The following is a 13,159-nucleotide window of genomic DNA, read 5'->3' as shown; positions in this document are numbered from 1 at the left end:
TAAAAATGGGAAGGGTATAAGAGACAGACTAAGAAAGAGGGAAGAGAGAGATGCAAACCATTTAATTTATGCATATAGCATGATTATTAATTAAATGATTGACAGTCATTTCTTTGCGAGTATCCATTTGGAAGTTAATACAGAATGTAATAATTTATACTGATAAAAAAGCCAAAAACAAAAATGATAAGACAAGTAGAAAAACACATTATATTAATAAGTTTACACAAAGTATTAACTTTTAAACAGAATCTCTCCCTAATTGAAGTTCAATTCAGAAAATAAAAGAAAAAATACAAACCAAAAGCCAAGGAAGCTCAAATTTGGAAGGAAAGAAAAACGGAAAAAATATATATTATATTATATATTAGATACATGCTCCACACTTCAACCTATACCGTAATCAGCTTCATCTCAATGTCATCGCAGGCCATGGTGTCACACCAGCAGCTGGCAGTGAATGTCGAATTATGGGGACATGCTTCACTACTGAGAATGCCTCGTTTAATCGTACAACTCGACTTTTGAACTGAGATATCTTCTGCAGAAAACAGATGACAACGTATATATAAGCTTCTGTAAGCTTAACAAGAAACAGGAAAATTAATATCAATGACACATCACACATGACAATTAGTGATATGTAAAAGAAAGCTAACCTAAATTTAGGATGGAATTGAAGAGGATTCCAAAGGACAAGGGAACAAAAAGCATACACAAACTATCTAGATATATTTAACTTCCATTAATGCTTTAACCGAACCAGATATATATAACTCCTGCTAATGATGAAAGTATGAAACACATAAATGATATAGTAATATCCACATAATGGTATGTCTGGATACCATAATGATGGGATCGGACAAAAACCCTGTTTGGAAATGAAAATGACTTAAACTTTGACCTCACTCGAATCCACACCGATGTAATCTTAATATTGATTTTAAGATGTTCCAGTGTTTTTGTGATGGTCACACTAAAAGGCTGTCATATAAAGTTAGATACTTAGATAGCTATGTTACATTGAGTTCTAAACTAGAAGTTCAATTTGTTTACCAGACGTTGATAAGACTGGATTAACCCGAAAAGCATATAGGAATTCGAAATTTTGAGATTAAAATTTTCCTTCTTTCCAGGCAAATCTTGTATTTCAATTCCAAGAGTTTCAATTCTAGTACTGATTTCACCAGTTGAAAAAACTTACATATCCCCAACCGCGATCTTAGGTAACTTGGTAACTTCTAACATTCTGCCCTCCTATTTACTGATTTTGGCACCCTTCAGCCTCCTAGATAGCTCAAGGCCACCAAAATTTTGTCATCTTTTGACATAAATTGCCTACAAATATTAAGTGATTGGTGTATATGCACTTATGCACCATCTTGCTAATGTTTGGTCACATTAGATCATAGATCTACAGGCTCTTTTAGTAAACGCGGGATAAATCTAGTAACCTCTATCATAAAAAACCTTGATAAAAGGTCCAACCACAGGCCAAGCAGAACAGAGAGGGGAACTCAATAACTAAAGCACCAATTAAGAAGAGAAATAATTAATCGTCCACAAGGTGATTATCATATTTCCCAATGACTATTTTACAACAAAAATTGCCTTTGCTTAATTCTGAACCTTATACAGCACATGACCAGTTTATAAGATCTATATTAAAGCTAAATATTGTCTTGTGGGATAAGTATCTCTGATGCAATGCAGAATTCACTGTTCTCTTCCAGTTTTCAGATTTTTAGTGATATAGTAGATTCCCAGATTTTTAGTGATATAGTAGATTCCATGTTTAAAGATCCAAGAATATAAACTAGTACTAGGAAATTGATGTAATTATGCATAACATAACATGACAAGGTCTGCTTTTGGGACCTGTACACTAATATATACTGAAATTACAAGCAAAGGTCTTAATATTATGAGAGTGTGTACATTTTCAACTGGAGAAGAAATAATGAATAGTAGGTCAAGGAAATACACTGATTTCTGATTTCAAATTCTTTTTGTCAGAAAGATGTCCAAGTACAATTTTAATTTGCATATATGGTTAGTAACACGGTGTAGGAGAATAGAATCGCCATTATAATGAAAGATCCACAGCCTAAGATATTCATAATCTCAAGAGTTTGGTAAATAGGTGCACAAAAATACGAAAGCATTTGAAAGGAAGACAAACAGACAATCCTCAGGAGTCTAGTGATGAAGATTTCCCATAGTCACATGTCTACCTTCCTCCTATGTTACTCCCACTCTTCTATTTAGGTTGTCGTGCCCGTGTCGGACACTTGGATACTTGGACATGAGTGACACTTATTTCGTGTCGGATCCTTTGACTAAAATGTGAACACTTTGACCAATTTAAAAATTAAATACGAGTAGAAGTCAAATTTCAAAAGAAATATACAAGAAAAAGAAAGAAGCAACTAGCAAGAATAGGATTAAAGTACGGAAGACGCCTAATTTGCAAAATTCCCTACAAAATCATGTTTAATTTGAGTTTTATTGTTACTTTTTGTTAAGATGTCTAACTTACCATACTTGTTTATTAGTATACTACAATATGTCCCCGTACCCGTGTCCAAAAATAGGACAGTGTCCCCATGTCTACAACTTTCAAAATTCCCAATTCCAGACACTCGGATATGTTTTGTGTCTGACACTCTGCACCCGAGTCCGAGTAACATAGCCTTCTTCCGCACAATAACCCGCAGTTTAATTTTGATTGTTGGTGAAATGCCCCAAAGATTGCCAAGTTCAATTGAACTCTTGATATCTCGGGGAAAAATTAAGAAACTTGCCCATGCTATCTGAAAAACTCAAGTTACCCGTCAACTTTGAAATTGACAATTCACACCCTGAACTTCTAGAGTGTTCTGAGTTACATTGGACCCGCGTATATTAGTCTACTACTGCTAGACATGTTGCACGTGAAGAGCCAATGTGTTGTGAAGTAAACAAAGGTTCTGCTTGAAAAGTTCAAAGTGTTGGGATGAAATATGAATGAGGATTATCAAGAACTTTCATGTTGAAACAAACAATATGCAGCAGCAAATAAAGACTATGCTCCTAAGGACGAAGGAATTTAATAATAAAGTATGAGGGGAACACAGCTGAACTGGTAAAAAATTTGAACCAGGTACAATTAACCTCAAAATACATATGATTCAAAAAATATTAATTGCAAGAGAAACATCCAAAACAGAGAGCAACAAGTATCAACCTCCCAAGTTCAAAAATAGATTAACATGTTTTATAATACATAAAACTTGTGTAGTCACATGTAGCAGCGGGTTCTGGTAAGTTACTTGCATAATAGAGATTTCGTTTACAATTTAATTTAAGCTATATCCTTTCAACTTGCACATACATTAATATGTTGATACCTATCTAAGCTATTTTTTTACATTTTGCATAATTAAGTCAACTCGTATATAATATCAGATTTATCTAATGATCGATGTATTAAAATTTAAAGTACTAGTTCACTACTAATGTTGTTTACTATCTTGATAGTGTTTACGAAGAAACTTATAGCAAATTTCACCAGTAACAAAATGCAAGTGTGACAAATCAAAACTTTAATAGTACTATATTGCACAAACAAAAATCTGACCTTATCATCCATAGTAACCTTCACCTGCACACTCCTGCTCTTCCGCTTCATACTATAATAACGACGTCCCAGAATAACAAAACCCATTACAGCTGCAGCCATGGAAACAGTCCAGACAGGACTAGTCCTAAGCACAAAATATTTCAAAAACTCAAATGGAAGCTTCCACCAAACCATATATCTCTTCTCCACTTCTCCACCTGATTCCCTTTCCCCTCTAACAATATCCACATCATCACAATGCTTATCACCTTGACCACCCCCTCCCAAAACCAACTCATCTCGGAAATTCGAGTCAGCCCCGTCACTCATCTCAGAATTCCCCTCAACTCCAATGAAATCAGACAAAAGAATACCTGAATTCTCACTCTCATCAACACCTCCAACCAATCCCACTTCAGTTTTCTCACTCTCATCAACTCCTAAATCCCTACCTACAACTTCTTCACCCATTTCACCCTGTTGAAGTTCATTTTTTTCATTTTCAGCAAAACCCAATTCCCTAACCGCAGTCTCTCCAACCCCATCAAAACCCACTTCAAGTTCACTCTTTTTCATCAAACCCAGATCATATTTTTCACTTTCAACACCACCCAAATCCCTAGATACAGTTTCTCCAACCCAATCAAAACCCACTTCAAGTTCACTCTTTTCAACAAATCCCACCTCAATTCTTTCATTTTCAGCACCACCCAAATCAATTTCTTCAACCCCATCAAAACCCACTCCAATTCCACTCTCTTCATCGCCTACTCTCTTCAGGGACTGAGCCCCAGAACTTTCTTGATTACTCTTCAAATACTCACTCCTTGAATCAAAATAATCAGGCCTAATCAACACTCCAGAATCATTGTCTATCACTTGAAACCCCTTAATATCTTCAACAGGATTAGAATCTGAGGAGGGAAGAAGCTCCCAGTCCTCTAATCCCACAAAATCTAAGTCCATGATTTGTATAGTTGTGAAATTAGGGGGTAGAGAGAGAGAGAGATTAACTAGGCTTATAAACGTGGACAAGAATAGAGCATGCTAGCAAGAAAAGAATATGAATATAGGGCAGAGTGTGAAGAGGTATAAATGAGGCGGTTAATAGGTGGTTGGGTTCGCTTAGATTTTTCGTGATATCTAACGTCCGCACACATATACCGTTAAACATAATCTTGTTATTATCGAAAATATTTATATTTATATACTACTAAGATTGATATTTATTTATTTATTTAATATTTGTCTATCAATTATTTATTGACTTATTTATATTTATTTTCATATATATTATAGCAATAGATATTTTTTGTAATTTATTTGCACAACAGTAATTAAAAGGCTTGTCCGATAAAAATACGTTTTTGTAATCGATGAAATCAAAAATGAGAAATTTGCAATCTCCCAAGAAAAACGTAGAATATGTTGCAAGTTGAAACTATCAATTTTTGTGCAGTACTGAACTACAAAGTTAAAGGAAGCCCGGCCCATCCGAGCCCAATAGTTAATTGATATTTCCTGTTATCAATGTCATCCTAATTCGATATCTATTCAAGTCACACCTCAGGCGCAGAGCACATAGTAAACACACATTTTCAGTTGAAACTACTATATATACACACAACACACATATGTATGTATAGTTCCAGGTCAAGTTCTTACATTTTCATATCTGCTTTAGCTTCTTTCATTTTATTTGTGTTAAATTGGTCTTGTCTTTGTGAAGGCACAGTACTTGTTTGATGAAATGTCTGACCGAGCTTTTCCATTTTTATTTGCTCAAAATGTTAGTTGCTATAAGTTGTTGGTATTGTGAAAATGTGTAATATGCATGTGTTTTGAATGCAGAGTACAAATGGCGTATTGCGTGTGTGGAACAACCCTTAAAACCTTGAAATTGGCAGCATTTTTTAGACCTATGGTCACTAAGAGACTATTCCAAAAGCCTCATCTTATGTTACTTACAAGGGCTCTCACTTCCCCTGCTATCCAAGCCACTGTTGATGTAGCTGCCCCGGATAGCAAAGGTTTTCGTAATTTAGAGATAACTGAATTTGTTTATTAATTCAACTTCAAAAAGTTTGAATTGTTTATTTATTGAGTTTGTTTTGTTAGATGTAGTTGCAAGGCCTCAGTGGAAAGCGGCGATTGATTTGAAATGGATTCGAGATAATAAAGCTGATGTAGCTGAAAATATTAGGCAGCGGAACTCAGCTGCCAACTTGGATCTTGTGCTTGAGCTCTATGGTAGAGTGTTCAAACTTCAAAAGGTTAGGGTACTTCTGCTACATTAGCAACTTCTCTTCTAATTTCTTAATTATTGTTCTTTACACCAACGGTTGTGGTTTTTCTCTTTTTGCCAAATTATGTGATCTGTTGCAAAGACTTAAGGTTGCTGTTTAATTGTATTTGAAAGGTGTATTTCATTGAAATATCCCGGACCCAGTGGCATGTATTCAATAGGGGACATGCTGGTGTAGGTTTTATATTCAGAATGGTATAATAAGCAACTTGCAGTGCTCTTTGATTGACTATGAAGCTTGCTTTGATTGTTACAGTAGTTAACCTGCTCACTTATAGCTTGGTCGGACTATATACTATATTAAAATGTAAGATGATACTGCAGATGTTTTCGGGTATCCACAGTGAGTTACAAGAGAAGGCGATACTAAATTATGTTTCAATAAATTGCCTCCACACAATGACTAAATGTTCTGTGAATTTTCTGCATATGTTGTGAGTTGCATTTTACGGTTACTGAAATTCTATGGGATCAGTTATCATAATTAGAGTGCTTCCTGTCTAGTGTCTGCCTATTCTTTGGGCAGGCATCTCAGAATGTTTTTTCCGAATCCCTTGAACAATATACCATTGATAAATTTTGTTTTAGTATCTATGTTCACCAAGCGAGGCTTTAGGTATGCAGAATGCACACCTATCTGTACCATGAAAAGGATTCTAAGGACCTCAGAGAAGTGTAAGTGTTTATCGTAGTGGATGCAGGGTTAGCTTCTAGAACCTATATCTAGAATCTGGTTATGAAAACTGGAATATCTGGAATTAAATTCGAAGATCGGTGTGTATCTAGAATTGTAGTTCAATAGTAATATTTTGCGAAGATTGAGACTTTTCTTATGAAATTTTAGTTTTTGAATCTGGTTTGGTTTATGATATGCTTCTGATCGACTGGAAGAGGAGGTGCTGGCGGCGTGGTGCCAGTTGCATCAGATAGTAAATTTAGTAGGGAGAATTGGAGTTGAAGACCTATGTTATACATACCCAGAGAAAAAATAGGGAAGGTCTTATGAACTCTATAAATAGGTGACGTTCATAATTGTTAGAGACTCTAGCTTGACTTTAAGAAAAATGCGGCAACTACAGAGGTTTTGCTTGCAGCCCATTTATGCTTGACTGAACACCTGTTAAAGAAAATGCAATGTATACTGCATAAATACTTTGGGGCAAGTATTTTATGCATTAGTGTTGGATGCTAACTATGAAAATATGATAATGTATCTATGCAAGTAAATTCATCAAACGTCCAGAGGAACTAGTGTTTTCTTCTGCTGTAGCTAATTGTTACTCGCAGATAGCAGGAAGTCGAACGGCTACGTGCCGAGAGGAATGCAGTTGCAAACAAAATGAAAGGAAAGCTTGAAATTTCTGAGCGCCAAAAAATAATAGAAGAAGGTTAAAACTTGTTTGTCTCATGCTTGTTAATTTCTGCGTATAGTATCTTACCAGAACTTTCATAATTTAAACCTCAGGAAGAATTTTAAAGGAAGGTCTGATTACAATGGAAGAAGACCTACTTAAGCTTACAGATGAGCTCCAGTTGGCAGCACAATGTATACCAAATATGACACATCCGGATGTTCCAATAGGAGGTGAAGATTGCTCAACATTGAGAAAAATGGTCTGCACCTCTTGCCCATATATATTCTATATCTGTGTAAATTGGCAATAAGCCGTGGGTTTCTTAATTTTGATTTCTCTGTGTTCATTTGCAGGTGGGTAATGTTCGCGAGTTTAGCTTCCCTGTCAAGGATCATGTCCAACTCGGAAAAGATCTAGATCTGTTTGATTTTGATTCTGCTGCTGAGGTAATTTTTTTTAGTTGAGGGTATTAAGTATCTCTAGTTCATCTATGTTCGACTGCCGTCCACTTTATTCTCCTTATAATTTAACTGCATGTTATTAAGCTGGTGAAGTTAGATAGCTCTATGAAGTATGTTTAAATAGATGGTGTCTATTGTAAACTCTATAATGTTGTGTGCTACAGGTTAGTGGGTCAAAATTCTATTACCTTAAAAATGAAGCAGTTTTACTTGAGATGGCACTCATTAACTGGACACTGACTGAGGTCATGAAAAAGGGTTTCACACCACTTACTACCCCCGAAATCATAAGATCATCAGTTGTTGAGAAATGTGGTTTTCAACCTCGCGCAACGAATACCCAGGTACATAGATGTAGTTCTCTTCATTTGATGCATGTTCGAAACTTGTTTGCAGTCTTACCAGTTTCGTAGCCCTCTGTCACCTTACATACCGTGTTGTTGGTTTGGGCGTCATAGAAGATTTCACTTAAGAAGTAGACGTTATCTAAAGTTGGTTAAAAGTTGTTGGAAGTGCTAAATATAGTTAATAAATAGTGCTTTATATAAAGACTTAGGCTTCTCTCTACTGTAATTGGTTTTTAATACTTAAAAAAAAACATGCCAGAAAGAACTTTCCTTTATTATCTAGGGCAATACATAATTATTGTAATTTACATTGTAGTTTTAATATCTTATGTAAAGTCTTTTCCTTTTTGTTTTCTCTTGTCTTACTGGAGTCAAATCAGCTCAGTGTAATTTGTTAGCATGTTGATTGTATATCTTAGTATTGTCAGTTGTGAGTTCTTTCTTTTGAGCCTAGGTTTAGTTTTCCATGGTACCCTACACAAACTTGGCTGGAGGGTCTTACACAAGTATGGGTCACTGGATGTGAGAGTTTGGCATGGGTATCGATCGAAGTGTCATGCTTTAAGTTTTTAAAAATCTGACTGCTCTTGGACGTGGATAAAATTAAACTTGAGTGCAGCGACTCAGAACACAAATTTCATGTATATATGTTTAATCTTCATTTATTTAATCAGCATATATTACATACAAATTAATGTTGTTGCAGTTCATTGTATATGCATAATTGCCATAACATGAATTTAAGAGGTTAGATTGAAGACAAATCCTTTAAAGGTCATGTTTCTTAAACAATTAATACTCATAGGCCTTAGGTTCTAGGTTCTATTCAATTTGGACTGCTTGGGGGTAAAGTGTTTGATTGCAACGTAAAGCACTGGACTCGAATTCCACACCGAAATCCATGTCGTGTCGTATACCACAGGGGCATGAGTCATGACTGGCACGTGATTGAAGAGTCCTGGTAACAAGCTTAACTGCTTAAGTGCAATTGTGAGACATCCTTGAACTTCTGATATTTATTATGATCATGTAAGCTGAGCAAACAATTTGCCTCAAAATATACAGGAGGGTGTTGCTATACCTTTTAGGCTATAGTTTTCCATGATGGTTATTGGGGTTAATGTAAGATGTATAACTACTGCGCTTAAGAGCTTCAATACTTCACTAATTCTTATAAGTCGGCAGGTTTATTCTATTGAGGGTAGTGATCAATGCCTGATCGGCACTGCCGAGATCCCAGTTGGGGGAATGCATATGGACTCCATTCTTAATGAGTCATCTTTACCTTTGAAGTATGTGGCTTTTTCCCATTGTTTTCGTACTGAAGCTGGTGCACATGGCGCGACAACAAGGTAACTCAAATTGTAAAAATATCCAGTATCTGATTGTGGTTTAAAACTATTAATGATATTGGCACCATGAAAAGAGGAAGTGATGTTCTGAAGTTATATTTAACTTCTTTTAAATGGTAATATTAATCGTTCTCACAAAATTTATTAACAGGGTTGAAGTTCTTTACGTCTATCACAAAAGTTTTTAATTGGAGTAACTAAATTTTGCACAAAAGGGTATAATGGTCAGATCTTGTTAAAAATTGACCAGCGAAAACTATTGTACTGTGATAGCTGTTAAAATACCATGAAATAGCTGCTAGATGGCACTTAATTACTCCAAGAAGAGCTCTAAGTTTCTTGCGATTTATTATGTAATTGGTTCAGATTTAAATTGCAAACAAAAGCATTAGTTGGTTCACATATTGACATGCCTCCATCATGTTTTTTTAGGTTTTTACTGAAAAGATTATGTACTTTAGAAAGGGAGGAATAACTAGTCGAATCTAAATATTAACTGGCGGTTATGGGGTACAGGGGTCTATATCGGGTGCACCAGTTTAGCAAGTTGGAGATGTTCATACTGTGTCGACCAGAGGAAAGCCAGTCTTACCATGAAGAGCTAATTGGAATTGAGGAGGACCTCTATTCATCACTAGGGCTTCATTTCAAGTGAGTCTTTCACTATGTTTACATGTTTAGTTCTTGTACTTGGCATCTTGAATTAGTGTTGAATTTTTTGACAGAACTTTGGACATGGCTTCATGGGATCTAGGTGCGCCTGCTTACCGCAAATTTGATGTAGAAGCATGGATGCCAGGCCTTGGACGGTATGGAGAGGTATGTAAATTGATGTTCCATGCCCATTCACAGTGGCTTTGATTATTAGCAGAAACGATCATAGCTATCTTAGTTGACTCTGTTTTTCTACGCATTTCTAACAGATATCGAGTGCATCCAATTGCACGGACTATCAGAGCCGTCGCCTCGGGATCCGATATCGTCCGGAACTGACAACTCCTAGTAAGGGGAAAGGGAAAAATGCTCCAACGCAGTTTGTGCACACCTTAAATGCCACTGCATGTGCTGTTCCAAGAATGATAGTTTGTTTGCTGGAGAACTACCAGCAGGAAGATGGCTCTGTTATTATTCCTGATCCATTAAGGCCCTTTATGGGTGGGCTTGAAGTCATTGCACCCAAGTCCAAGTAGGATGGACTAATCTATTACTTCCGAGAAACCGGCAACGACTACACAGTGATATTTTATAAAACATTTTTCTGGGCTTAATTAAAAGTAGAACCTTCTGTACTCTCGGGGAAAAAAAGAGAGGGTAGAACCTTCTGTTGCAGCTTGTGGTGCTGATAGGACATTGGTATATGTATCAATGGTGATGCTGCTCTGGTCTATTCTATGTTTAAAAATTCAAAGAACAGAATGGGTGAGCGTTCATTGTTAAACAAATGCAGAATTATATACCGAAAGAATACCAATCCCTCCGTCCTTATTTAGACACGTTAAATATTTAATTACAAGATTCTTCATATATATTTGAAAAATATGATGAATAATTACATGACTACATTAGAAGAAATTTCATATATAGTTTTTAGTTTAAAAATATTACAATTTTGTATTAAAAATAGTGAATGTAAAATTTTTTAAAAGGAGCATGTGACCTTTTATGTTGGAATAAATGTAAATTTTGAATTTTTTTTTTGTTTTAGACACCGTAATTACTATAACATTAATCTTTTAACTATCATCACTTTCTCAATTTTATACAGTAATATTTTGATTATGAATTCTGCTTTTTCATTATTACTCTGTACAATTATAACAGATATTTAAAAAAAAAATTAATAAATCAATGTATATTTATATTTTATAAATAATATCCACCGAAAAGACTACTCCTATATGCAAGTATCATTTCTAAATCTCTCAGTTCATGTGCAGCATATCAACTTAAATTTGATGTAAACTAAATATCGGGGCAGAGTAGCAGGAGCAGTAGCTGTCCCTTTCCTCGTGGACCGCATACCAAAAAAGCTTACATAAAAACAAACATCTCCATAAATTTCCTTGTCAAATAAAAATAAACACCATCTCATCACTGTTTCACATGCAAGCGCTTCTAGGCCGCCACGAGTCACACCTACATGCAAATTTACCGCCACGTATCATAACTTATTACAGGACACATGCGTCATTTTACACACACCTCCTCTAGGTTTATTATTTATATATTTTCTCCATCCCTCTTTGTCTACCTACATATCTAAACCTCAGCAAGCCCTATATATAAATAGGGTTTGTCTAGTGTGTGCCCAAGGGCACATGCTAAGCACTAACATTTATAAAATTGGAGGGATTTGATTGGTGTGGTTGTTGTAAATGCAAGGGGGGCCATCATTATTAAAGAGTGTAAGCCAATCAAAATCTCCCAAATTTATAAGTTTTAGTGCTTAGTGTGTGCCCTTGGGCACACCATAGAAAAACCGATATAAATATCCTTCGCAGTCTGTGTATATCTCAACATCCTCTAGCAACAAACCTGTAACATCTTCCACTTCATATATACCTTCTAAGACATATTTTTGCAGCTTTCTTTGTATCAATTCCTTGTCAATGGAGTGGTCTTCTCAAGATGCGACCAATGCTTACTTGAACACTCTTCACCTTGTAAGTCTTAAGTTAATTCTCAGGGTTTTCATTTATAAAAGTTAGATTTAAATATTATTTGAAATCCAGGATATTCAAATACTGTCACGAAGCTGATAATTTAATTATTTGAAATGAAGTGCATGTTGCGAAACGGAGTTAGAAATTATTTGTAAGTTAATTTGTTTTGTTTGTGTTGATTTGCAGTGTAAAGTTAAGAACCAGAAGCGCAGTCTTGAAAACAGACCACCCCTCATTGAACCCGAATGCATGGAATTGATATCCGCCTTAGCAGCCGGAAACCAAGCCAAGCTCATGGTGGAAGTGACCACCCAAGGCATTTCCTCTCTCACTATCGCGCTAGCCGTCGCTGCAAAACAAACCGGAGGCCGAGTGTTTTGCATCGTCCCTCACCGCGAAAACATCGACAAAATCATATGCAGACAGCTCGAAAGCTATGACCACATCATTGCCGATTTAAAAAAGGTGATGAGAATCGTGGTGGGAGATCCGTGCGAGCTGATCAAGCGCTACAGGAAGATGGACTTCGCGGTTATAGATGGGAAATTTGAAGATCATGTGAAATTGTTCAAGAATATTGACATGGACTCGAAAGGGTCGGTTGTGGTGGTGAATAGTAAGGTGTGTGAGAGGAGTTTTGGTGAAGTTGTTAGGGGGAAGAAAGGAGTTGAATCTGTGGTGACATTGCCTGTGGGAGAAGGAATGGAGTTGACAAGAATTGGATCTTCTGGTAGGTGGGGGAACAAAAAATCTAGAAGGTTCTATGTTGTGGATGAGAATTAAGCATGTATAGCTACCACATGCTTTCTTTCGTTTGATATTAATTGTATACATGTAAATTACTAGTACCAATAAGTAAGGTTATGCAATTAGTTGACATTTTAAACCAGTGAAATATAGAAGTTGGAACTTGATAGTTGAAGTTATTCAGAGAGCTTGGTTGCAAAATACTTAGCTGCAAAAGAAGAGCTCAAGTATCTTTGATTAAAATCTCGTTGGAAGAGGATATTAAAGAAAACACAATGAATGCATATTCTTGGTGGATGCTCCGGCCAATCTTGATTTTGCCGGT

At 36.0% G+C, this 13,159-nt stretch overlaps 3 protein-coding genes across 9 annotated transcripts; 2 read left to right on the top strand and 1 right to left on the bottom strand.

Annotated features, from left to right (window-relative positions):
• Positions 1 to 184: 184 nt before the first annotated feature.
• Positions 185 to 4,738, bottom strand: LOC108215550 (uncharacterized). The gene is made up of 2 exons (XM_017388035.2): positions 3,623 to 4,738; positions 185 to 541 (listed from the first exon to the last, which is right to left on the bottom strand). The coding sequence occupies exons 1-2, from the start codon at positions 4,568 to 4,570 to the stop codon at positions 410 to 412; spliced, it is 1,080 nt and encodes a 359-aa protein (XP_017243524.1). The 5' UTR covers positions 4,571 to 4,738; the 3' UTR covers positions 185 to 409.
• A 332-nt stretch (positions 4,739 to 5,070) lies between these two features.
• Positions 5,071 to 11,025, top strand: LOC108219578 (serine--tRNA ligase, chloroplastic/mitochondrial). 7 transcript variants are annotated; one of them, XM_064092444.1, is made up of 11 exons: positions 5,071 to 5,188; positions 5,456 to 5,634; positions 5,723 to 5,877; positions 7,204 to 7,297; positions 7,375 to 7,523; positions 7,618 to 7,710; positions 7,890 to 8,069; positions 9,258 to 9,424; positions 9,941 to 10,075; positions 10,150 to 10,243; positions 10,348 to 11,025. In XM_064092444.1, the coding sequence occupies exons 2-11, from the start codon at positions 5,463 to 5,465 to the stop codon at positions 10,612 to 10,614; spliced, it is 1,506 nt and encodes a 501-aa protein (XP_063948514.1). In that variant the 5' UTR covers positions 5,071 to 5,188; positions 5,456 to 5,462; the 3' UTR covers positions 10,615 to 11,025. The 7 variants fall into 7 exon arrangements, with proteins under 7 accessions (XP_063948514.1, XP_063948515.1, XP_017248579.1 ...); XM_064092445.1 differs by having other exon boundaries at positions 5,092 to 5,240; positions 5,729 to 5,877; XM_017393090.2 differs by having other exon boundaries at positions 5,092 to 5,240.
• Positions 11,026 to 11,699: 674 nt separating this feature from the next.
• Positions 11,700 to 13,013, top strand: LOC108218210 (uncharacterized). Its single transcript, XM_017391126.2, has 2 exons — positions 11,700 to 12,087; positions 12,274 to 13,013. The coding sequence occupies exons 1-2, from the start codon at positions 12,034 to 12,036 to the stop codon at positions 12,868 to 12,870; spliced, it is 651 nt and encodes a 216-aa protein (XP_017246615.1). The 5' UTR covers positions 11,700 to 12,033; the 3' UTR covers positions 12,871 to 13,013.
• The last annotated feature ends 146 nt before the right edge of the window (positions 13,014 to 13,159 follow it).

This window comes from Daucus carota, chromosome 4, assembly GCF_001625215.2.
Source record: "Daucus carota subsp. sativus chromosome 4, DH1 v3.0, whole genome shotgun sequence".
In the NCBI taxonomy this organism is placed as follows: domain Eukaryota; kingdom Viridiplantae; phylum Streptophyta; class Magnoliopsida; order Apiales; family Apiaceae; genus Daucus; species Daucus carota.
Note: the sequence above shows the minus strand (reverse complement) of the source record. Positions and strands in the feature narration are given on the sequence as shown.